Genomic DNA, 26861 nt, shown 5'->3' on the forward strand with positions numbered 1-26861 from the left:
AATGGCTGTCTGGGGTAAAAGTTGAGGTGGTGCACCGTAGCTTGGAAGGAGGGTAATGTTTAATCATTTGCACCTCTTTTATTATAGCACTCTCACTCGAAATTGTTGCGTGAAAGCATTCCTTGAGATGTGAACTCTGTGTCTAGTGTTGTGGCTAGGGTGGCGTTCAGGGCATTGAATCCACCAAGCCCATCGACTACGACGTCAAGTTGTAGAAAATGAAGGAAAAAGGTGTTTTTCCGCTTCGTTACACGACTCCAGTGCAGAAGCCCACTCCATGCAGGAACAAGTTAACGTCTTGGTTCACGTCAGGACCCTCTGTCCTCACTCTCCAAAGTATCTGCTTTTAATCCCATCGTCTTCCCTAGGCGAGTTGACTAGGGAATCTGAAGACTGTCCAGCAGTAAATCACCATCGTTGACTCTGTTGCGATACCACGCCCATGCTATCCATAACCCTCAGTAACTCTGCCTCAAAGAAACTGGTTTGGAATTTGTGGAAGAAAGAAATCATCCGGCGACACCTGGTTTGTTCATTGTTGCCCACTCCGTCCTTCGTTCAGACTGCAAGGTGAGGCGCGGGCTGAGGTCCTTTCGTGGAATCCTGCAACAGCCGGTTTGCAGGCTGTCTCGATGGCTGAATAAGTGCCGAGGGATAGGTGGTGATTTGACTCGTCTAATTAACTGCGCTTATCTATTCGTTGACGTGGTTCCCTCCCATTCATCCTTTTCTCTGGTTTCCAGGTAATGGGGGTTGTTGCGTTCTCCAGGGTAGCGTACCTCACCGCTGCCGACCAGTTGTTGCGACGCCTGTTTCTCGAAGCCAGATTGGCGTTACTATTGGGTAGCGTGGCGTCTGCGAGCTGCAGGCGTCTGGCAGACCATGGCAATCAGGCAGGGACAAGACGACTTCTAGTGCGAAACTTTCACGGTTTATTCAATGGTTGGTGAAAGAGGGTAATGAAGTGAAAAGGTACATTGCGGAGCCCTTTAAATAGGCCCACTAAAATTGTAGGCAGGATCTTGCTCACGTCAACGTCACATGATATGCACCGAGTCCCACGTTGCTTGGCGGCGGCACCCACTCACCCGGCCACCTTTCACGAGCCTGCCTTCGCAGAGGCAACCCACGTAGTCTTGATCGGGGATAGGCGGCGGATCCCTTTCCTTTCGCGCGTCGTTGGTTCGCGGAAGGGGCGTCTGGTTGTGGATAGGTGGCTGATCCATTGTCCCAGTTGACGTCTTAACGAGCGTGCCTCCGCAGGCGGCAGTTTGCGGTCCTGGGAATCGTAGACAGCTGATCACTTCTCTTTTGCGCGTTGCTAGTTCGCGGAAAGGGCGTCTGGTTGTGGATAGGTGGCTGATCCATTGTCCCAGCTGACGTTGTAAGTTCTCGTCGTGGCTTGATCCTTTCTTCTAGGTGACGTTGGTTCGTGGAAGTTCTCCTGTAGAGCTTGACAGTTTGAGGAAAGGGTCCCTCTAAAGTTGCACACACACAAAGGGGCCTGTAAGCACTGCGGGGTGCCAGCCAGACTGGTAACCCCTCGAGACAACCACAACAAATTGGGAATTCACCCTTCGTTTCGATGAGGCATGGTGGTCGAGCATCCTTTTTGCACGGGGTGCTACACGCCGACCATAACAGCATCTCCGGCAGGGGAGGAAGATCCCGACGCATAGGGGCCAGGAGCCACTGGGCGAGGGATCGGCGTTTCAGTAGCAGAATTTCCCTCAGTGGTGACGAACACCTGGTTCGTAGCTGGTAGATTCCTGGGAGTCGTTCGTCAGTCCTCGTGGCGCTCTTGTGTTTTTTGTCCCTGGTCCGGTCTGGTGAAACTGGACTTGCAAACAGGTCTCGCAACTTCTCGTCTCCTGTTTGGGCAAGCAATCACTCCAGAACAGTGCCGGACCCACAACCACAAAGCGAGCGAGCACAAGGCCACCCTCCTCCAAGATACACCAGGCTTTCAAAAAATAAGAAAAATCCGTTACTGCTTTCCCATTCCTTTCGCGCGTCCCCCCCCCCCCCCCCCCTCGAACACTAAAAACAGCCATTTCTGGAAAGCGTTAAGATGTGGTTGCTAAAATCAGCTAACAATCAACTCCAACTTCGTGATAATAAAAAAAGCGTATGAAAAAGAAAAATACAAACGTAAAAATGCCACGGAAACCCGAGTGAGCATGAGGCTTTCGTTACTCTAGGGGCACAACTCAGACCATCGGCATTGCCATTAAGCTTACCCTTTTTGTGGCGAATGTCGAAGGTGTACTGTTGAAGAGCCAAGCTCCAGTGCAAAAGATGTCCGTTTTTCGTAGACATGGACTGCAGCCATGTGAGGGGACAGTGGTCAGTCTCTATGGTGAACCTTGAACCAGCGATATAGCAAGCTAGCTTCTGTACCGCCCGTACTACACAGGCGCATTCCTTTTCTGATGCACTGTATGCTTCCTCATGAACTGAAAGCTTTCTACTGGCGTACAGTACGGGCTGTTCGTTTTCGTCGTCTCTCTCTTGACAGAGCATCACCCCCATACCCCTGTCGCTGGCATCACACTGAAGAATGAATGGCTTAGAGTAGTTGGGCGTGTTCAACACTGGCTGACTCGTTAGCGCTTTCCTCAGCATACTAAAAGCCTTTTCTTTTGCGTCATCCCACTTTACCATTTGCCGTTCTGTTTTTCTGAGAGCATCTGTTAAAGAACTTGCAATCTCGGAATAATGCGTGATATATCTTTGGTAATAGCCTGCCAAGCCAAGGAATGACCTGATGTCTCGCTTGGTGCGTGGTTGCGGGAAGTTGTCTATTGCGATCAGTTTAACTTCGGAAGGCCGACGATGGCCTTGCCTTATTACATGACCTAGATAAGCTACCTTCGCATGCCCCAATTGACATTTGGGAGCCTTGACAGTTAAGTTCACCTCTCGTAGACGACACAACATGGCTCGCAGGTGTTGCATATGGTCCACCCATGATGAAGAAAAGATTGCTATGTCATCGAGATACGGAAGTGCAAAGTCCTCCATTCCCTGTAGCACCTGGTCCATAAGGCTAGAGAAGCAAAAGGGAGCATTCTTCAATCCAAAGCTCAGGACTTTCGGCCAAAAAGTTCCCATCGGGGAAATAAATGCCGCAAGCCTGCTTGCCCTCTCAGTCAACGGAACCTGCCAGTACCCTCTGACTAAATTAATTAATGAATTAATGAATAAATGAGTTTATTTCTCCTGTTAACAATATAAAAGAAGCAGAAGCTAAAGGCCATGTCGCCTGAACAAGGCTTCTGCTCCTGAGCGTGGAGATGCAATTAGCACTGCTAACTCTCTCAAGTCTCCTCGATATGTGGTATTAGGTAGGTCTTGTTCTTCGTGATTAAGTTGAGCCTGCAGTAGTCAATACACGGTTGCGGCTCCTTTTCTGGGACCTCAACCAAGATAAGAGGCAAGGTATAATCACTCTCTCCTGGCTTGATTACACCTAGCTCTAACATCTTGTTTATTTCAGCATCCATGACTTGACGTTGACGAGGTGAAATGCGATAAGCTTTCAAACGAACTGGGTCCGACAAGGTTAACTCGATGTCGTGAACAATCGCAGTGGTCCTGCCAGGTGTGTCTGAAAATATGTCTTTAAATTCAAACACGAGTTCCCTCAGTTCAGCCCTTTGATTGGAATTCAACTCCGCCTGCTCTACTAGCTTGTCAATGGTCTCGTGAACGTCTTTTGCCCCCGTTACTGATGTTAACTCCATGAAGTCGACAGGCATCTCCTCAGGTTGATTAAGGGACATGTTCACAATGGCCTCCCTCTCTCAGTAGGGTTTAAGTAGATTGCTGTGGTACACTTGTGGTGTCCTTCATTTTCCTGGTACCGTGATTACATAGTTTGTTTCAGATAATTTCTGAATTATGTCAACTGGTCCTACCCATTAAACCTGTAGTTTGTTTTTCAATGAAGGTTTCAAAATTATTACCTTTTCCCCAACTTCAAAGTGTCGCGTTCAAGCCGCCCTGTCATAGTAATGCTTAGCATTGCTTTATGCCTTACGCATTTCCTGCCCTGCTAATTCTTGAGAAGTGTGCAGTCAGTCTAACAGCTCTGTCACGTACGCCACAACCGAAGAGTCGCCCGCCCGGCCTTCCCAGGCTTCTCGAACAATGCAAAGAGGGGATCGAAGGCAGCGACCGTAAACGAGCTCTAAATGTGAAAACCCTCTTGACTCGTGCGGTGCAGTTCGAAGTGCGAACATGGCTGCCTGCAAGCAAACCTCCCTATCGGCTTTGTGCGCATAACAAAGGGCTTGCAAAAGCCGTTTCATAACTGAGTGGACTTTCTCTACCGTGTTTGACTGCGGGTGGTACACTGAGCTTTGAATTATTTTTTTACCGCACCTTTCCAGAAACGTTGAGGTCAGTGCGCTCGTAAAGACGGATCCTTGATCTGACTGGATTTCTGCGGGAAACCCTACTCGCGCAAAGATAGACAAAAGCGCATTGACAATCTCCACCGAGCTTAGTTCTTTGAGGGGCATTGCCTCTGGAAATTTCGTTGCGGGGCATAGTACAGTAAAAATATGCCGATAGCCAGACTGCGTTGCAGGAAGTGGTCCCACTGTGTCTATTATGAGCCTGTGAAACGGCTCCGTGATAATGGGAACAAGTTTCATTGGCGCTTTAGCCTTATCTCCGGACTTGCCTATGTGTTGACATGTGTCGCAGCTTCGTACAAATGCTTCTACTTCTCGAAAGCAGCTGGGCCAATAAAATTCCTGCAGTAAGCGGTCCTTTGTTTTCTGAATGCCCAGATGCCCTGTCCAAAAAGCCCCCATGAACCAGGTGCAGGAGCTGCTCACAATAGGGATGCGGCACCACGAGTTGGTCGAATTGCACTCACTTTCGACTGGTGTACTTTCTATAGAGGATGCCTGCCCTCTTGAGGAACTTTACGTTCTGTTTGGCCACACCTTCTTCCACATCTGGCCTTAGGTTACGAAGGGTAGAATCTTTTCCCTGTTCAGCAATCAATGTGGCAGGGCTTACATTTAATAACTTTCTTCTGCATTCTGCCTTACGAGACATTGCAGGCACCGCTGCTTTCCTGACCTCTTCATTAGCTGGTGTACTTTCCACATTATCCCCTATAGGGCTGTCTCATTTGGTGCTTGTTGACGAATCCTCCATCAAACCTGTTTCCTCCACCACTGGACATTTGTACACTGCCTTGGCCGTGAGCTCCCTTGCTTTGGAACGAGTTAAGGCTTGCAATATTCCTTCACTAAACCCGATTCCCCTGCGTCGCAGCAAATCCTCGGATTTGTTAGAAAACAAATACGGATACTGCAGCGGGAGATGTGCCGAGACGGCGGCATCAGTGTCCAGTACTCCAAAAGGGCCTTCGATGTGAATCTTTGCCACAGGGAGACAAACACTGGAGGCCTCTACGGCTTGCCTTATCCAAGCACATTCTCCCGTGAACTGGCCTTCCTCTACATACGATGGATGTACCACGTCCATTGTGGCTGCCGAGTCGCGAAGCACCCTACACGGTTTGCCGTTTACCACGAGGTCTCGAATGTATGCTTCTAGCAATTTCAGATTTTCCTCGTTACTAGCTTGTGACATCAACACTAGTTTGGGATTATTGCATCCCACGGAGATATGCCCCGTTTGCTGGCAGTTTTAGCAAACTATTGGTTTCTTGTCCTCGAAAGCTTTTTTCTTTTGCCTTTCTGCCCTCTGTTCGGGTGACTCCTCCCTTCCCTTGCTGTTCTCGTCACTATTTTTCGCCGAATCTGACCTTTCCTTTGATTTATACTGATTCAACTTCGACCATCACTCTGGCTTGTCGTGTCTGTATTTATTCACCTCCTTCTTAGGAGCTTCATTGCCTTCGAATGCACGGCGAGTTACTTACTCCTCAGCGAGATTGGCCGCTCTCGAGAAAATGTTTCCAGCGCATTGTGCCACTACTATAGTGGTGGTGCTGCTCTCAACATCTCCAATGTTTCCTTATTCCGTAAATCAATACCGTGACATCCTAAAACATTGGAATATTATGAACATGTATAGTATGATTAAAGAGGAAAAGAACCGCGACTTCTGAAGGGACGTGACAAAGGAGTGGACAGGACGAGCGGTAACTAGCAACTTTGCTGCCATTTTGCTGCTATGTGTTTCATGGTAATAAACCTAAGTTGCTAGTTACCGCTCGTCCTGTCCGCTCCTTCATCACGTCCCTTCAGAAGTCGTGGTTCTTTTCCTCTTTAAACATGTTGGACCAACTGGCCCGAAGTTCCACCTCTTGAACATGTATAGTATGAAATAAAGGTTTGTAATGAAACCATGTCTTCTGGCTTGGAATGCACTGGCACAATATGATGTGCGATTGCCTTGAGCATGGCCTACAGGGGTAGTAAGAGCACTGCTCGCTTTCTGATTTGCAACATGCCGTGCCACCTGCAGCGTTTTCATTGATTCGCTCCATTCTCTATGATAGTAGACTGATCACTATTCTGGGAAATTATTTTTTCAATGATTTCATGTGTCAGAATTGATGAAGTTGAGTCATTTCGAGATAATCTGTTTCTCAGAGGTAGCATCTGCTGGCAGGGGGACCTCAGTTGCACTGGGCAATTAAGGGGCAAATGAACAAGCATGGTGCATAGATCTTGTGGTGGTGATCATGTCTGTAAAATATTATACTAACCTACACTGTGAACAGCTTTCATTAATCTTGCATTATATTTCTGCAAATAATGCAAAAAAAAAGTTTCTGTGCTCAAAGGAACCGTGTTGCACTGTATCATGCTAACCTGTTAGGTCTTTCAGAAAATTCCATATTGTGTAAATTGTGTATAAATTCCTCTGTATATAGATATCGGTACTTTTTGCACATGTGTGCTTTTCTATATAGGTATGAGTGATTTCATTATCCATTTCATATTATCCTGGCAGGAGCTGTTGTCAAGGTGCTGAGACCTACACTGTGAACAGCTTTCATTAATCTTGCAATCTAGAACTTTTTGCTCCTGTCATGACATTTGTCTTGAATTTCTTGTCAATAATAAATATTGAATAAAACACTGTGAATGGGAGCTTTGCATTGAAGACACCGTGGTTCTCTGGTTTCGCTGTAATGTAGCCATAAGAGTTGTGTGTGTTGTGAGAGTGGTAAGTTAATGAGGGCTATCAGAATGTGTAGGTGTATGCTTATTAATCTCGTTTTCCTCTGCCTTTTTTCTAGGCTAGAAAAAGAGTACACAGCACTTAAGGTTAAAGAACATGAAGAAATGATTGAGCTGAGGGTAAGTGTACAAGGAAAACTTCTACCACAGCAAAAAATCTGTTAGAAAGGCTTTAAGCTTCATCGAGCCAAAAACGCTTGCTGCCAAATGTAACCTGTAAAATGCAACCTGAGAAATATTCTATGTAAAGATTTCAAGGGATCAATTTGGATCATGTCTCGCGATTATGGCATGGATGGAAAAATTGTGTTGCAGAATAATAGGAACAGGCATGGCATACTCCCCCGAGTATAGAATTACGTATTTAATTCAGTGCAAGTGGTCACAAATGGAATATTATATAAGTCGAAACACAGCAGTGAAACATAGTAACAATAGGTTCTCATCCTATGTGATGATGTGGCATTGCTTATGTACGCATGCCTTAGGTGTTGCCAAATATGCTGTGGTTTTCATTAGAAGTTATTTCTTTCCTAGTGCAGGGGCTTTTGTGCCTTTAGGTTCTTGTGCATGCGTGTGTGTGGGAAGGCGGGAAACTATGGGAAGTGTCGCTGTTTTCACCACGTCACCTGTCAACACTCGACATACTACACACAGCCTTGTGCCCAGTATTGTCTGCACGACACTTGAAGCTGGTTGCTCCTTGGAAGGGTTTGGCAAGGAGTCCCTCATGAACAGGAAAGGGGAGTACAAGAAACAATAGGGTTTAATAAACTTAACACAAACTACACAACTTCAGAGAACAAATCTAGAAGTAGAAAACGAACTAAAGAACAAAAGTGGCGCATCAATGATATGCACTCTCAATGCTTACAGGCTATTCCTGGCCCCGGCAGGACACGTATCATGCACACGTGCACTTCCTGCAGTAGTCTGAAGCAGATTCCCCCCTGAGTTGTTCCGCTGCTTGCTAGTAGAACGTCGACCAAAGTGCCTTTGTTGCAGTGTCTACAATGTCACATGAGTGATCCTTTGACAAGCATACAGCCGTTAGAAAGCACATGGTCGTTGGCATTGCAGGCATATTGCCATGCAGTAATGTCAGCGGTCCCGACACATTTTTGCTTGCACTTTTCCTATGTCCTTGGTCTCCTTTCCCACTTCTGGCTCCCACAAAATGTCAGTCGCATCCTACTGCACTTCCTAAAATGGCACAAGTGGCTGATACACATTTGAATGTCCAGTAAAGAAGAAAAACATCTGCACATATATGTTTTGTGTTTCATTTTCTGCAGACGTTTTAGTAAAAGTATCTTTAATTGGATTATTGATAATTTAGAAAACTTTTGCTGTGAAACCACTTCTTTGAAGTTAAATTTTTTCTGCATGCTATCACCTACAGGGTACTAGATTAGGGGTAGTGGGCCGTGGGAAGGCTCTGTGGTGAAGCAGTTTTCTCAGAAACACGCAGGTGGTGCTGCTGCGCCTTTCACCTAGGCCCTTCATGTACACTCATCTGATGTTTCTTCACCCGGCTGGAAAAACGCATTTCAATACACTCCACCGCATTCTCTAATATACAGAAGAGAGATAAAGAGGGCAAAGAAACCGAGTTCTTGTTCTTTTTTTTCTTGCGAGGACACAAGTTCAAAAAGTTTCATTGGTACATGCAAGTCCAAGCACGTGCTGGTGGCATGACAGGCTTATCAGAACCTGCACTGAAAACATTCAGCGTAAACACAGGTTTAGTTCTGCAGAGAGTGCTTTATTTACACATAATAAAGTGGGCTCCAATTCATGCTGTAAAGGTGGTTGGACAGCGAAGCTGTAAACGACAGCTAGAACGATTACTCATTGCGATGTAGGTTGAAATTATTCACGTGGCGACATTCACATGCACTTTACCTAGTTATTACATTTCAACGGCCTGCGACTTGGCTTGCGACGCTACTTCGTGCACCTACAAAAGAGTGAGCCAGAGGAAAGAGAAATTTGCCGCGCCTCGTATGCACGCTGCTCTTCAGGAGTCCTCATTATACGTGCGTGTCACAAAACAAATCGGTTGCTAGGCGCGTTCTTCTTGCACATACGAAAGTGTAGTTACATCATTTCATGCTTTCTGTGCAACAGTCAAGCAGTTGTCGCCGCAGCAGTTTGTGCCACGGTGATCTTTACCAACCGAGAAACGTATACGGGGAGGGCTACGTGCTTCGCATTGCATGTAGGCATAGGAGCGTCTTATCAATTATGCACGTGGTGGTTCGGATGCTTGTTTTAAGCTTGTTGTTTACCGAAACGTATGCCGTTCTGTATGTTGTATGTGTGATTCCAGAGAATGTATGCACTGTTCGCTTCACTTTGCTGAGTGCTTGTACCTCTGCCTTACGGAAGTATGAGCCATAGATGATTATAGTTTTCTGTCGACATTATGCCACGAAGAAATCCCATGATCCTAGTCAGAGACAGCTTCACTGTAAAACAAGACGAAAAGAGTGATGCAGCACCTGTTTCGCATCTTGCATGGTGTGCAAGAGTGGTTCTGATGGAAACGTATGGCAAACATACGTCCGGCAGACAATGTCGCCTTGTGTACTTCCGGAGTTCATGAAGACTGTCTTTTCGATCATGACGGCGCGAGACTGACTGTTAAAAGGAACTTTAGCAGGGAAGAAGTTTGGGCGTGTTGGTAGTTCAATCGTAAGCTGGGATACATAGCGCAAGAGTGACACAAGGACGAAGCAGGAATACGGGACGAGCGCTAACGAGTGACCAAAGAACAAAGATCAGGAGGAACAGCATAGGAAAGGCCCAAGGTACTAGAAATGCACTTTAGCAGGGAAGAAGTTTGGCCGTGTTGGTAGTTCAATCATAAGCTGGGATACATAGCGCAAGAGTGACACAAGGACGACGCAGGAACATGGGACGAGCGCTAACGAGTAACCAAAGAACAAAGATCAGGAGGAACAGTATAGCAAAGGCCCTCCTTGCTCGTTAGCGCTCGTCTCGTGTTCTTGCTTCGTTCTTGTGTCGTTCTTGTGCTATGTATCCCAGCTTACGATGTTAAAAGGGGCATGAACATAAGAAGCACCACCATAGTTGGGAAATTGTGAGCAGCCCACTGCTCTGTCGATTGAGGCACATTCCATAAGTCAAACGGCATGTACTGCACGTCGATTGCCGGCTCATCCATTTGAAGCTCATCAACTTGCAAGCAGGTTCTCATCGACTGCAGCTTCTGCGCACACCTTTTTTCTTGGAGGTCTTTCACATGCTGGCACCTTCAACAGGTACTTGGGAACATTCGGCAGAATGGTCGGTACTGCGTCCGGTGAGAGCAGGGGCTTTCCACGTAGTATCCGCACTGCTTTTCCATCAATGACATGAACATAGTCTCGAAATACGTATTTTTCTTCGAACTGTAGCTCACACACAGCATCAGTCAGCTCCAGGGGCTTATCAGCACGGTGAATGTTCCGATTCCAAACACAGCGCCTTTCGTCGTTCTCGGGGACACCAAACAACATCGGCACATTCTTCACGCCGCTATACCCACTTCATAAACCGGGAACGATGCAGTAGTTCTTCCGACAAGGCTTCATCATGTCACCTCATCAGTTAGATAAAAAAACTGCACATGAAATAACAAATGCGCGCACAAAACACAGAGCAACACAAATACATGGATGACTGCAGGCGACAGCCAACGCGCGAGCATGGCAGTGGCACGGCGGGCTCCAGGTGAAAGGCTCCAAAGCGCCGCCTCGCGGCCTCAAAGATTTTCCGGAGTTTCTGCTTCACGCGCACGCGTTGTCCACACCTCTTCCTCGGCCCACTACCCCTAGTCTAGTACACTATACTATCACCGTTTTTCTGAGTTTTCAGTGTTGCCAGCAACTGTACACTTATGATCAAGGGAACTTGCAGACCTAAATATTCTATTAAACAATTTTCGTTATGTTTTCCAATGTTTCACACGAGTATAAACACTTTCAATGATAAGGTCCCAATTGCACCACAACAGTGTGTGGGTCCTTGGATATCGGTAAGTGGTCCCTCAAGTACCTCTTGAATATCATTTCATTACTCGGCTAACAATATATTATTAGCAACTTGGCATCTCGTAACGTTTTTCTTCATGCAATGTATTAGTAGTGCTGGAGGAAATTTAGTGTGTATGTGTGTTCGTCAATGCTTGTCATAATCGTTATGCTCTTGAAAGTTCATTCAGTAGAACTGCTTTATATCCAAATTACTGCTGGCGGAGATCAAAGGTTTCTTGACTCAACCTGGCATTCTCTCTTTTTGCTCTTCAGAGGCTTCGTACAGAGAACAGGCTTCTAAGACAAAGGATAGAACACCTTGAGCAGGTAAGACCTACAAACAGGTTTTTTTGCATTACATCATCATGCTAAATAGTGGGTAGCAAAGGTTTGGCATTGTTTTTTTAACTGATATTGTCTTGGGACAATGGAAATTCGATGTTGTTCTACAAGGAAGCATGGTGCCATGTCTGGCTTGGTATCAAAAAAAAAAAAAAAAAAACTGAAAGATAGCATTGGTGCATGATCTAAGTGAGTGTGCTGCTGCCATTAATCACTCAAGTTGCCACCTGTAAAATACCTGAACAGGCTGACAACCATTTTCTTGTGCCTAGCTGTGATTGGTACATTTTGTTACGGCAATGGTTGCAGTCAATTTCATGTAACAATACCTCTCTAGGATTTGACCATATTTTGCAGGGTGGCAGCATAAAGTGCTCATGTTGCTTTCTGTGCCTGACTCTTCAGGCATCATTGAAGCATTCCAGATATAATTGTGTTCTACCTACCTCAGCAGCAATAGGTGAAAGGTTGGTGGAGCTCTCTTGTAGAGTGTGAGATGTAGGCCTGACCCAGCAGCTGGAGTGTTAAGCAGTTTTTTTTTTCTGCCAATTTCTCTGGGCAGCTTCCCTCTCAGCCCATGTTGCTATCTGCTGATTAGTGTATGGAGACTTGCTGTATTTTAAATGATGTATTGGTGACAAATGCACTGGTGCATAGCCCATTGTTATAGCTACATAAACCTGGGAGGTGCTAGAGGATATAATTTCAATGCTTTGGTGAAACCCAGAATGGTATGTCAGTGAATTTTATAAGGCATCTACTTAAAGTGTATGGTGTGGATGTCTCTTAAGTAAGTAATGCTCATTTTATTGTAAAAACAAGCAATAAAAAAAAGAAAATACATGGTAACTTATTGGTTTTCAGCTTCTAACACTTTCTGGTGTTGTCACATTTAACACTCTAAGACAATAGAACAAGACAGTCACTACTGTATTTTTTCTTCCTTTCTGTGTCTACATCACCAAGTGCACTGTTACGACAAGGTGGACGTGATTAGCCTGCTGAGTTGAATCCATTACAATGATCAAGTGTACCTGGACACTCCTGCCAAAATTAGGCATGGTGTTTTGTTGTGCAGGAGAGCTCTGCACTGGCTGACCGTCTGATCCAAGGTCAGGTGGTGCGGGCTCAGGAAGCAGAAGACAACTACATCATCAAGCGGGAACTTGCTGCACTTCGCCAGCAAGAGCTCACTGTACAGCAGGAGCTGCAGAAAGCGAACAACCAAATCAAGGAGCTGCACCAGGTATGTAGTTGCCATTGATCTGTTTCTTTCATTTCAGTTTTTTCCTTCATTATTTTCTTTCATGATCAAGATACTCTTTGCCTACTCTTCCAGTCTAGATAAAAAAAAAAAAAAAACTGCCCTCCCTCTGTCTTCATATTACAGCAAAGCTGTATATGGCTAGTTGATTCATCCATCCATCCATCTTTCACCTGTATGCTGAAAACTCCTCCAGTGCAACCCCATGTGCATGTTGAAAAAGAAAGAGACAAAGAGAGGGATGTGATTGGCTGCGCTAGTAGTGACATCGTTGCTCTCTGTCGCAGCTGAGCGTGTATGCAGCAGTTTCTCTCCGGCTCTAAAATGGGTAGGCCATGCATCATGAGTACTTCTGAGGAGCAGGCAGCTTTTGATCAGCAACATTACGAGGAGCAGTGGAAATGAGCTCGTCTGCACCGTGCCAATGCTGCAGCCTGGGCACAAGAACAGTCTCGTGCAGCGGAGCACAAGCAGCAACTGGGTACCAAGGATCCGGCAGCCTACCAAGCCATTTACCCAGTGATAAATACCAGGGCCACACATTTCAGCTTCGCTGGTTAACCATCTGTAAGGAGTGCTTGGGTAGGGATTTTATATATATATATATATATATATATATATATATATATATATATATATATATATATATATATATATATATATATATATATATATATATATATATATTCTTGGGGGGGGGGGGTGAAGATGCAGGGTACAAATTCAAGGAAGTGAAACAGTGATGTGCTGCTATTTTGTTATAACACGTCAGGTTCCAGCAAGTGCAGGTTTTACTCACTCTTTTCCTATCATCTCATTGGTCAGCTTCTTCGTAATTGTAAATGTGACAAGAAAGGAAAATAGCTAGCCACAGCCTTTCTTTTCTAGTGCCACAGAGCATTTGATTGAAGCACTTGCCTTGTTGCCCTGCTGAAATTTCTCTTGCAAGGCTGTGCGATGAATGTTGCATGAAATGAGACCGTCCACTCAAGAGAAAATTGTTTAGCCATGGTGAAAGCTGTACAGTTATCTTACTCTGTGAAGATCATGAAAATGTTCACAAATTAATCTGTTTCGAAAGTGGTGTATGTCATTAGTGAACATTTCAAGCCACTTTGGGAATCGTGAAAGAATGTGCTTCAGGATCTTCTTCTCTTTAAGCAGTATGTGTACATTCTGAGAAACTTGGCTTATCTTTTCCTGCCCTTTGGGGCCCTAACACAGTAAGTTGTTCAAAGGTACCGAAATAGCTTATGAAAAGTTATTCAGTCACAGTAAATGAAGGTGCACCAGGTAGGGTCAGGCTGCAATGAAATGTGAACGCTGTCTATTAAATCTTGGTTTCTTAATGTGAAGCTCATGTGTTAACCAAATGCTGAACATGCATTACGCATGTCTCATCAATTCCAAACATGGGCCATTCCAGTTTCTTTCACAAGTGAATGTAAAAACATGGCTTAGTGTGCACTGTGCTCCGTATAAATTGTCTGGATCTCATTCTGGTTCTCATTGTCTGGTTTGTTTGGTAAATTGTCTGGATCTCATAGCCAGGCTTAGCATAACTTGGCACTTCTTTTATTGCAGGCGCAGACGCAGCCATCATCACTGGACAGCCAGACAGAGGATCTCCTCAAGTCACTGCAAGATGAACTGGTGGCTGTAAAGCTGCGTGAAGCCGAAGGCCAAGAGACTATGCGTGGCCTTCGCCAGAGGATACATGAGCTTGAAGAGGTATTCTGTTACTCTACCGCTTTTGGTGACCAGTGACATGGTGCATAAGTAGACAGCCATTGTACTCTTCAGAAAGCTGTTGTCCATCTTGGTGATACATGCATGCTGTTGTCTAGCATACACACTGCAGGCATTGGTCCATATTTATACTTACAGAAGGCTGATTAGTTGTGACTTGCTGTTTGATTGATGTGCTAGATTGGATTACCATGCACACTGCTTCTGTTCATGTAGTAGTAATCTAATAATGCTTAGTTAATGTGGACATCTTGATGCTTGCTGCTGTTGGTAAGGTACTATTCTGGAGAGGGTGCAGAGCTACCCAGGCATAGTGAGCAAGTGCATGTTCTGTGTATGCATGTGTGTGTTGTATGTAAGCTGCTGGTGGCAGTCCCATGGAGTTCATGAAATTGCAATTGCATGCCTAATCACAGATTGCACTTGGTGACTTGTTCCTGATGGTTACAGCTAATGTTGGCATTGTTTGATTAGTGTAACTTTACTGTTGAGAGCTCCTTTCATATGTTAGTTAAATCAAATATAACTTTCTTTTTTTTTTTTTTTTGAGACTACACTTTGGCATTCAGTAGATGGTAAAAAAAAATGTTCATATATGCCATATTTTTGTATAGAGTCCGTGTAAAACTCACTAATGCTAAACCAGCAGGTCACTATAGACAATGTAATGTTTTATGTGGTATCTTTGAGTCTATTGTACTGTATTAAAAGAATACTGGCCTTGAATATTGATCTCAACAACAAATGTTTTAGAGTGCAGATCTTAAACACCCATTCCTGTGGCAAGCGTCAACATAAGATGAGAGCGAATGTGGAGCGCAGCGGGGGATGAAAAAGCAGTGAGAGCAAAGCGAGCACGAGGAGGAAGAGGGTGTGGCGAAAGCTTGAGAAGAAAAGTGAAGTGCTGCGTTAGACGGGCTTTGCGGTGACGATGGCGCCAGAGTAGCACACATTGTCTGTATGGAAACAAAGTACTGCATGAGCGGAGGTCTGTATGCGGCGGCTGCTGTGAATTGTGCCCACGTGTCACCCACACGCGGCCTCTCGCGATCTCACGATTAGCGAAGCAGTCGCACCACATTTTGCTCCATTTGCAACGTGCCGCATGAGACAGATTGTCCGCATCAGCCGATATATCACGAAATGAAAACACATACAGCTGCGCTCAAATTTTGCATGAGGGAGTATTGTAATCATCGGTGATTTTTTTCTCTTTCTTCTTTCTCATAAAATATTCAGGGTGCTAAAGACACTGTAGGAACCACAAAAAACCAACAGACCATGAAACCTAGAAAAGCACAGAGGAAATCAGAAGTTTCTTTATTGTTCAATTATATTGTATAGTTCACTATATTCTCATTATTCATTCTCTGTTGGCTTCTTCTTCTTCTTCTTTTAACATTTGTTACTAAAAATTTAGCCCCTCAGTTACCCTTATTTTTCTTACTAAACCAGTCTAGGAAATAAAGCTGCCCAGAACAGGGCAGCATTGAAGTGAGCAACCAGTGAAAAGTTACCAGAATGTGTAAAATTATGATTACTACAACAATAAAACAGGAAAACTCAACACAGCTAACTAAATTCACGTTCAAAGTATGGCTGGCTATACACTGATGCACAGTTAAATGTATCACTTAAATGCATGGTTAAATATATCACTTTAGTGATTCAGCAATGCAATTTTAAAGTAATGCTACAAACATCAGTCATCCAGTTGTGATCAGTTCCTTGAAAGACTCAAATGCTGTTTTCCTTGTAGGTGAAATAAATGGAGAACAAAGGATTATCTTTATAGGGGCATGGTGGAGGAGTTCTCGGTGGTTCACGCTGTGTAGTAGAATCCTCTGTCACTGCAGTTCGAGCAATCTGGTCCCAAGCAAAGTTAATTTTTAGTTCAGGACAATGGAAAAACATTAAATTTAATGACATTTTTAACTAAATGGTTTCATTATATGTGCTTATTCTAATATATCTGCTGATACCTCAAAATGACGTTGTTCTTAGATTGTTGTGGAAATCTCTCACTCAAAGTAGAGGGTGCAGTAAATAAGTATTTTTGATTGATATATAGCAGGTGCTTGAAGCTTACAGCAGAAAGCCACCATTTACATGGACTTTTGGTTTATGCATGCTAGTCGCTGTGGTGTGCTTGTATATTCAATTGTGAGTGGGAAAATACTGAATATGTGTCATATTCTCAAATTAAATATAAATCTAATAACAGATTTTCACTTTTTCTTCCAAATCCGAATGTTCACATGTGTGTAGTATTTTCTACTATGTTTTGCCATTTTTTTAGTACAATGAACCATATTCTGTTGAGCAGTTAATATTTTAACATGGTTATTTGCCTATTTATTATGTCACTCTTTCTAGGAAAATAAGCGGCTAAGGGAAGCAACACCAGATGATAGCGTGGCAAATCTACAGGAAGAACTGATAGCAGTGAAATTGCGTGAAGCTGAAGCTAATTTGTCCATGAAAGAACTTCGACAAAAAGTGGCTGACTTGCAAGCTGCCTGGGAGGTATGTGTGACATTAGCTGCTATCACTGTTTGTGTTCTTTAATAAATAGGGTAGAGAGCCAAATATTTCAATCAACTCACTTCTAGCAACTAAGAAAGTGCTTGCGAAGGTTGCATTTCTAACCTATCTGCCTATCATGTGCTACGTGAACACTTTGAATACTTGCAACATTGTATCAATTATAGATTGTTCAGTTCTTTCGTACTGCTCTCTGTGAATTGATTCATGGTGTTTGGTAGTGCAGGAATTAATCATCATTTGATATACTTAAAATATGGAACTGATCGTTGTATTTAATTAACCACATGTAATAGCTGAAAATATTTCAGGGTGCAGGCTATGTTACTTATTGCAACAGTGGGCTAAGTGTGTGTGAATGTGAACAAACTGTTGTCTTTTCTCTATGTAGAAGCATCGCTCTGAGAACCCCCATCAGTTGGACAACCAGTCAACGCCATCACGATGGAGTGGAAATAAGTCACAGGTGAACCAGCTTCAGGAAGAACTGATGACTGCTCGGCTCAAGGAAGCTGATGCCACTGCTGAACTGCGAGAACTGCGTCAAAGAGTCATGGAGCTGGAAACTCAAGTGAGTTTGATGTGTATGCTTAATAATGAGTGAATTTCTAAGCAGTGGATATTTTGATGATGCCACAGATTGACTTTGTGTTGGCATTGGTGTGTACTACTTGTAGTTCTTCCGTAATGATGACACTGAGGCAGTGCCAAAAAAATCTTTCCTTGAGAAAAGTTGAATGATAAGTAGAGTTGCTAAGAATTTACTAGCTTTCATTAGCCAAGGTCCTTTCTTTTGCTCACTCCTGCTGCGCATGAATGGTGCCTTTCACTGGCCCATCGTGGTGCGTATAGCCACATTGTAAACACAAATCCTCTCAACTGCCATCTATATGTGTAACAGCAGTTTGTTATTGGCAGTGCGCATAATTTTCTCTTGGGTGCACCATCTGAACCTGCTGGATTGCTGTTGCCGCTACATGAGTCATTTAGATGCAAAAGCTGCGTCTTTTCTGAGCAAAGCAGTAGTGTCCTAGGGAACCATGTTTAAGTGTCGCTCTGAGTGCATATTGTCACCGGCAGGCTATGAGAGATGCGGAGGTAAAATTTGGCGTAGAGTTGAACTGAAGATGAAATTTGCGAAATTTCAGGATGGTTAGATAACTAGCATAGTCATAATTATATGCTTAAAAAATTTGCATTTATAACACTGTAGAGTAACACTCAGTGTGCGCAATTTACATTTTTAACCTGGACAAGCTAAAAGCAATGAGGAGATAATATTTGGTATAAAGAGATTCAAGGAATTCGAGATGACATTTACCGAACTTCAAAGTTGTAGGGTTATTGTCGCAGTAACTATTAATTGCTGTAAAATACACAGATTTAGTATTCATTGTTAAAAGGAGTGTTTGTTTGAAGCAGGAACTACTTGAAAACATGGCCACATTTAGCATTTCTGTTATTGTGTTTGTTGCCATTGCTGCAGAACCAGGTCAGCCTGAACCAAATCCGCCGTCAAGCAGATGAAATTGTTAAGTATCAGCAAATGTCTGACAAGGTTTCAGAGAAGGAACGTGAGTTGCACTCTCTTGTCCAGGATGAGGCACGCAAAATCACAAACTTGGAATCACAGGCGAGTTCTTTTGTCTTTTACTTGTTCAGAATCAGAATCAGTTTTTATTGAGATGATTAGAAAGATTACAAGATGTTAATATACAGAAGGAGTTCCCTAAGTCAAAGACTGCAATGGGACCTCCTTTACAAAGTAAACGTAATAAAACAAAAATTACAGCAGTTTCAACAAATCGTTAACATGGAAGAATTACAGGTTTTAGTATGAATAGCATGATTGAAGAATTACATGTGGATAAATGTCATGAAAAAAAAAGCACTAACATATCTAGTTCGCAACTAATAAAGTAACAGCATAGGTGACGTGACAAACACAGTATAATTTGCTAACTCGGATGTATAAGTAAGGCAGAAACAGAAACCTAATGGTATGGCAATCAAAATGAAATGAAGGCACCATAAAAGAATGGTTGTGAGTATGAACTAGGCATCAGTATTTGACAGAATGTAATCTTTTAGTTGTTTCTTGAATTTGTCAATTTTAAGTGTTTCTATATCTAATGGTAATGTGTTCCAGAATGCGATAGATGAAAAATGGACGCGCTGCTTGCCATAATTAGTATGTATTTTGGGTAAAATGAAGTTCCTATTATTGCAAACCTGGTAATATTAGTATTTATTAGAGAAAGTTGTGGTATCAAGCTATTGCATCGTGTGTAATTGATTTGACAGAACAAAAAGGTACCTAGGTTATATTTAACGAGCTGTGTGACTGAAAGAATGTGATTAGTTTGTAAAAGATATGAGGCGTTATTGTTATATTTGCTAAATGTAATTATCCTAATAGCCTGATTATGTAGGACTTGCAATGAGTTTGAATGGGTTAAGTAAGTGTTTCCCTAGCAAGTAACGCAGTAGTTAATGTGGGAATGAATAAATGAAAAGTATAATGATAGTAATATTTGATGGTTAAATATGTTTCGTGTTTTTAGAAGTACCCTAATCCCGTAGGTAATCTTGTTTTACTTTGGTTAAGTGTAACTTAAAGATTTCTTTGTACTTCTATGCCAAGATAGTTGTATGAAAAACTTGCAGGGATAGGACTTGCACCCAGAAAAATAGGAGCAATGGAGTGAAGTATTGGTTGGTGGGAAGTAAATACAACAAATTTTGTTTTCGACAGGTTTATCTGTAGCTGGTTAGTATGGCACCACTCCAGCAGGCTGTGTAAATTGCCATTAAGGTTAGATACTAAGGTTGTAAAGCATTTATCGGAGTTAATGATAGTGGCATCATCTGCATAAAGTATATGTTTCGAAGAAAAGAGGCAGTTAGACAGATCATTGATGTATATTAAAACTTGTTGAAACCTATTCAAAGAATGATGTGTAAGAAACAAAAGTGCAGGAAAGTGCACAAGATTAAATGATTTCTCATGTCGCACCTGGAAAAGATGCTAGTCATAGTTAATGCATATTATATTTTTTTTTTTCTGCTTGATGTAGATGAAGGAAGAGAGGATGAACGCTCGGATTCGGGAAGTGGAACACACCCAAATCATTGCCGAGATGAAGCAGAAAATTTCTTCTCTTGAGATCAAGGTGCTTGTTTGTGTCACTTGCTTGGTTTGTTTCTGTTGGCCAGCAACAGTATTGCTAACTGGGGAAAATAAAAAGAAAACCATAGAAATGCAGTCTTTAGAAACTGCTAAAACCTAATGAGCTCACGCTATGTTAAGAAATATAGTATTTAGCATGTCAATTTTATTATATCTACATATTTTGGTATGTAATAAAATAATAAGTGAAAAAAGTTCATTTTTTGAATGGAAAGTAGTAAAATTATTAAATATAGAAAAATGAATATCGGCAAGTGTTCTTTCTGAGCGACCATAAATTGCAGGTGTATACTACCCCATATTTTCTAAAATGTCTTGCTTTGCAACAAGTGTCCTCATCTAAGACCAATAGGCAACAAAGTACCAATCAACTATATTTGCGACTTGTGGCTCACAGCAGCTCATGCCAGTGCCGATGGAGTCACCACCCTTCTGCCTCACAGTTTTGAATCGTAAAGCAAAAAGCATGCAAAGGCTTGTCATGGTAGTTGTGCTCTACAGCAGCTTGTCTGCACTATGCACCATATTTTTTGCACGTATAGTTTGCACCATATTTTTGCACCATAGCTTTTGCACCAACATTTTTTAAAATTTAACAGTAAAGTAGGGGTGCAGGTTAATGCAAATTTTGCCTTGAAGTGGAGAACCTTGCTTTGAGATGTGGCTTCACGGCAGCGCGGCGCGCATTGCCGTGAAGCCACATCTCAAAGCAAGGTTCTCCACCGTTCAGTTTCATTATCTCCAGGGAACCCCACCTCCTCCCCACCTCTACGTGTTGAAGCTCCCTTCTCTCCTCTTTCATGGTTGCCCTTTCTCCTCCTCTTTACAAGTCGCTATTTTGCCTTTAGTTGTTAGTGAATAGCACACGCGCCACTGGCGAACTCATACGTCCCCCATTCCTACGGCGCTCCCTTGGTCTGGACGATACGGCATTTTTTTTTTCTTTTTTTTCCCTAGGCTGTTGTAATTGAAGGTGCAGTTTATGCATGGTGGCGAGTTATACGCATAAATATATAGCAACTTCTTCTCAGGTGCCAGTCTATTGGTTAGACATGTAATATGAAGCAATAGCACAAATAAACACCTGAAAAATCACTGCAGCCACAGCAACTGCTAGAACATGCCTTGCTATGCAGCCACTGGTCAGTGTAGCTGTTCAGGCTTTCTCTGACTGTTAGCACCTTTGGTGAAAGCAGCAGCCCAAAGTGCTGTCTTACCCTCACCCACACATTTTGACATGGCATAACAGGCTTCACCTTGTTCACTCCGATCAAGTGACTACACTAGATCGCATTAGAGAGCAGTCAACTTCCTAATTTTTTGAAACAGAAAAAAAATAATTTAAAGATACATGTATACAAATAAGGCTCCCAGAATACTATTTGTTGTGCATTATTTTTGTGCTTACATCACACAGTCTGATGTATATATATAGATTTATAAAGACCTACATATATATACTTTATATGCATGTCCTCAAGAATCAAGAGCTGCTTACGGCTGGTCAACTTAGGGGCAGCACTGAGTCTGAAGAAGTGAAAGAGCTCCAGGATAAGGTGTCGGACTTGAAGGCTGAGGTGAGCTCTTTCTTGGTCATGCACTTTGTCTTTGTAACACCACAGATGCCTCTTAAATACAGTAGGCATTCATTAAGGTGAATCCTCAGCTTATTCTCTAAGAATAATAATTGTATCCATAATAATTAATATTGTTTAATAAATAAACATTTTTGTCTCAGTTTGTCTTGTAGATCCTTGATATTTAGTGCACCATTGCTAAGCTCAACTTCTGGTAAGACTTAAAAACAGGTCTTCAGAGTTTGTTCATATTTGTTTTGAGAAGAATCTGTTGTCTAAGTAGCTAATAAACAAGAGATGGTCTATATTTAAAGGTTGCCATTACTTGCCATGTTATATTACCTCCTGGGTATCGCTTTCGGGCGTCTTCATTGTGCATCTAAAAAGAAATGCAGACATCACTTCTGTGTATGTTGTGTTACGTAGATCCTGAAGCCCTTACTGTGTCTGTTTTTAGTAAACCACGTTTTAAAAAAAATAAGGGATGTGACACTCTCGAGATCTGCTGCTTTGAGTTATGCAGAAGATCAGAGCTTGTAGGATTCTCATCCGTGCTCTTGGGACAAAGAAACGACAACACAGTAGTGCAAAAAATCACAAGGGATTGCACCTTTCATAGATCAATGCCTGCTAGCCGAGTTGCTATCCACAAAACATGCCGATGGGCACGCGACAAATCTAAGAAGTCCGACTCACCGCGACCGGATAATGAGCGAATATGTTCGCCCCATGCTGGATCCCAACGCCTGGTTGTTTGTGCGTACGGTCACGCGAACGGTGGCGCGTTCAAATGAGGCCTCACGAGACGGTCTCGCAGACCATGGATTCGCGCACGCGCGGAACGTCCGCGCCACTTTACGACCACGAACCAAAGAGGAAGCGCCTTGTCCTTTCCGCGCCCAAGTAACCCCGCCGGTAGGCGGCGTTAGCAGCGCAACACTCGCGCCATCTCTCGGACTGCGCCTCAACCAGACCGACTGCCGCGGGCATCACGCAGGCCACGCGGCGAAGCCGGTTTGCAGGAGACGGGAGCTGTGCGGGAAAACAGCATATCAGGAGACGCGTGACAGTTGCGCATCCCCACAAGCTTTAACCAGCCTAAAAATTGGGATTTTATGCAATATTAAAGTAGTGCTGTTCCTATGCTCTCTCATGACTGCAAGAATAGTGTGTGTGGTAGAATTTGGAGTATGCAAGTATTCTAAATACGATGAATGTTTCCTTTTGCCGGCACAGCATTTCCACAACTTTTTCTTTTGGGTAATTTTATTTGTGTATATTGTTACGCGCGAAGGAGACTGTTTATAACTCTTATGGTTGAAGGGGACCGTTTACTTTAGGTCGCGAAGGTGAGCACGGCCAGCTGGTTGATCAACTGAGCGTCGTCCTCTTCTTCCTTCCTCCACTCGGGACCGCAAGCACGTTCACTGGTCTTCGTTTTCTTCCTGCGTAACATTCCTCTCGTCGCAGACGAAGCCCGCCGGGCGAGTCAATCCATTTATCTTGACGTGAACAATTTCAAGCGGGCGACATGGACCACTTGTGTCTTGGCAGCTCTTCTACCACTCGCCGTGAGGCGAGCTATGTTATACGTGACTTCCGTGAGTCTGTTAATAATAACAAACGGTCCATCGTAGGTGGCCAAAAGCTTTTGGCATAACCCGCGTTTCCGTACTGGAGTCCACAGCCAGACTAAATCACCAGGGCGATAGGTTACCGGACGGTGGCGAATGTCGTAGCGTGCTTTTGATCTGTCCTGCGATGCCAAAGTGCACAAACGAGCAATACGACGGGCTTCTTCGGCGAGGCAGAGAGTCTTGGCAACAGTGGGATTTTCGTGACTACAGAAGGGGAAAACAGTGTCGATTGTGTACCGGGGTGGCCGTGCGTACAGCAGAAAGAAAGGGCTATAGCCGGTAGTCTCGTGCTTGGCGGTGTTGAATGCGTACGTGATAAAAGGCAATACGTCATCCCAGTTCTTGTGGTCGGATGAAACATACATAGATAGCATGTTTACAATTGTTCAGTTGGTGCGCTCCGTAAGCCCATTCGTTTGTGGATGGTATGGTGTCGAGTGACGCAAGTTGGATTCACACAAACGAAGCAGCTCCTCTACAACGTCTGCTGTGAATTGTCGTCCACGGTCGCTGATGATCACGCGAGGCGGACCATGTCGCAGGATCACATATTTCAGCAGGAATGTTGAAACGTCAGTGGCAGTTGCGGAGGGCACGGCCGCCGTCTCACAGTAGCGTGTGAGGTAGTCAACGCAAACAACTATCCAACGGTTTCCCTTGGCTGATTTTGGAAATGGGCCTACGAAGTCAATGCCCACTTGTTGGAAAGGCGTGCTTGGAGGCGGGATCGGCTGCAGGAGACCAGCTGGAGCTGTAGATGGCCGTTTGTGGCGCTGACACTGCATGCAGCTGGCCACATACGTCTCAACAGACTGTCGCATTCCAGGCCAATAAAAGCATTCCTGGATCCGGTAGAGCGTCTTCGCCGAACCTAAATGGCCAGACGTAGGGTCGTCGTGCATAGCACTCAGAATCGCTGTGCGAAGGCTCTCCGGTACCACTACGAGAAAACGTGCGCCAGTGCCGGAAAAGTTCTTCTTATACAGGAGTCCATCACGTACACAGAAATGGTTTGCTGTCGTCGAGGCGGTAGTAGCGGTGAAGAGCGGTGTTAATTTATCGTCTTTTCGCTGTTCGGCTTTGAAGCAGTCGAAGTCTGGAAAACGCGGTGATACAGAAGCCACGAGGTGATCGAAGTCGTCGGCGTCACAGTCCGTAGTGCTAAGTGGCATACGCGAGAGGCAGTCCGCATCAGCGTGTCGTCGACCGCTCTTATAAGAGACGGTGAAGCTGTATTCTTGCAGCCGGAGTGCCCAGCGCGCAAGGCGGCCACAAGGGTCACGAAGATTCACAAGCCAACACAATGAGTGGTGGTCGGTGACCACTGTAAAGGGGCGTCCATACAGGTAAGAATGAAACCGCTGAACCGCAAATATTGCCGCGAGGCATTCTTGTTCCGTGACAGTGTAATTCTGCTCAGGCCTACTTAATGAGCTGCTTGCATATGCGATCACGTGTTCGCGGTCACCGTAGCGTTGAACTAGGACGGCACCAATACCTATGCCACTGGCATCCGTATGGAGTTCCGTCGGAGCTGAAGGACTGAAGTGTTGAAGAACCGGTCGTGACGTCAGCAGGAACTTCAACTGATGAAAAGAAGAGTCGCACTCCGGAGTCCACTCAAAGGGGGTGTCCTTTCGTAGCAGGCATGTCAGCGGATACACGACGTCGGCGAATTTAGGAATAAATCGGCGGAAATAGGAACAAAGCCCCAGAAAACTACGGAGCTCCTTGACAGAGCGCGGTGCACTGAACGCTTCAACGGCTGCTGTTTTCTGGGGATCAGGGCGGGTGCCATCCTTGTTGACGAGGTGCCCAAGCACAAGGGTTTGGCAGTCTCCGAAGTGGCATTTCGTAGAGTTTAAAACTAGACCAGCGTTTCTGATGCAGTTCAGGACAATATCCAGACGTGAGTTGTGTTCGCTGAAGATGCGGCCAAAGATGACGACGTCGTCGAGGTAGCACATGCAGATGTTCCACTTCAAGCCGCGCAGAACAGTGTCCATAAATCTCTCGAAAGTTGCCGGAGCGTTGCACAATCCAAATGGCATCACATTAAATACGAAGAGCCCGTCAGGGGTTACAAAGGCAGTCTTCTCCTTGTCGTCAGGATGCATCGGAATTTGCCAATAGCCGGATCGTAAATCTACTGAGGAAAAGTAAGAGGTGGAATGAAGGCAGTCTAACGTCGATAGTCGACGCAAAATCTCCAAGATCCATCTTTTCTTTTAACAAGAATCACTGGAGCTGCCCACGGACTCGCTGACTCTTGTACGACTCCCTTTTTCATCGTTTCGTGCACTTGTTCGTTGATAAGCTGGCGCTCTGATGGTGAAACATGATATGGCTTTTGTCTAATTGGATTTGCCGAACCCGTGTTGATGGTATGGCGCGTTCGAGACGTAGGGATTGCAGGTATTTTGTCCTTCTGCGCAAAGTCGAAAACCGAAATGTGCTTCGAAAGCACACCCACTAACGTTCGGCGTTCACTCGTGCTGAGCGATTTGTTTACCATCGACAAAAGGGCCGTTTCCGAACTGTGGCTATCAGGTTCTGCCGGCACATCTGTAAGTTCAGCCACGGATAAGGATGCGTGTTCCCTGGCGAAGGCTAATTTCATGCCGTCTGGTAGTATAACAGGCTCCTTAGAACAGTTTACGGTCCATAAGCCAGTGCGTCCGCCTTTGATCGACACCACACAATGTGGCACCAACACATTCTTCTTCATACAGTTAAAGTGCATCGGTTCTGTGGTAGCTTCGAAGCTGTCGGAATCAGCGCCGCAACAGACAACGGGAACGCAAACGGTAGATGATGCAGGTGTGACCGTATCACCACAAACACACAGTGTAGCTTCGCGATCTACAGGGTTCTCCAGGAGTCCTGATGGAATTCTACCACTTATAAATACCTTCCCTGTGCGGCAGTCGACAGTAGCACCACACTCCCGCAAGAAGTCCATGCCGAGAATAACATCATGGGTCGACCGAGGAATAATTACAAACTCTGTCGTAATAACATGGCCTCCCAAAAACACGTCAGCACTACACACACCAATAGGTCGCAACGGCTCGCCACTCACTCCACAGAAATTTGAATTTTGGTCCCATTTAAACAAAACCTTTCGCCCTAACACGTGTTTAAAAGAGACACTCATGACCGAAATTTTTTGCGCCTGTGTCCACCAGAGTCATCACAGGGACATTATCTACAAGAACGAGCACTTTGTTTTTCAGCATCAACACAGGAGGTATTTCTGTCAGTAGCACGTCTCCAGCGACCTCACCTCCATCGGCCGCGCTAGCTAGTTTTCTGGTGACGAAGGGGACGTGGTGCGACG

General features: G+C 44.3%; 1 protein-coding gene across 4 annotated transcripts in view; it reads left to right on the top strand.

Moving 5' to 3' along the window:
• Positions 1-26861, top strand: part of LOC126548236 (ecotropic viral integration site 5 ortholog-like) — a 245437-nt gene that overhangs the window by 200085 nt on the left and 18491 nt on the right. For all 4 annotated transcript variants that reach the window (XR_008609148.2, XM_050196387.3, XM_050196386.3 and 1 more), the window contains 9 exons: positions 7238-7298; positions 11492-11545; positions 12639-12806; positions 14409-14555; positions 16950-17099; positions 17509-17688; positions 18604-18750; positions 20195-20290; positions 21789-21884. Coding sequence is in view for 3 of the 4 variants with exons in the window: in XM_050196387.3 (XP_050052344.1) it covers positions 7238-7298; positions 11492-11545; positions 12639-12806; positions 14409-14555; positions 16950-17099; positions 17509-17688; positions 18604-18750; positions 20195-20290; positions 21789-21884 (1099 nt within the window). In the remaining variant the exon portion in view is untranslated. The remainder of the gene's footprint in view (positions 1-7237; positions 7299-11491; positions 11546-12638; positions 12807-14408; positions 14556-16949; positions 17100-17508; positions 17689-18603; positions 18751-20194; positions 20291-21788; positions 21885-26861) is intronic.

The sequence above is a fragment of the Dermacentor andersoni genome, chromosome 1 (genome assembly GCF_023375885.2).
Source record: "Dermacentor andersoni chromosome 1, qqDerAnde1_hic_scaffold, whole genome shotgun sequence".
Lineage (NCBI taxonomy): Eukaryota > Metazoa > Arthropoda > Arachnida > Ixodida > Ixodidae > Dermacentor > Dermacentor andersoni.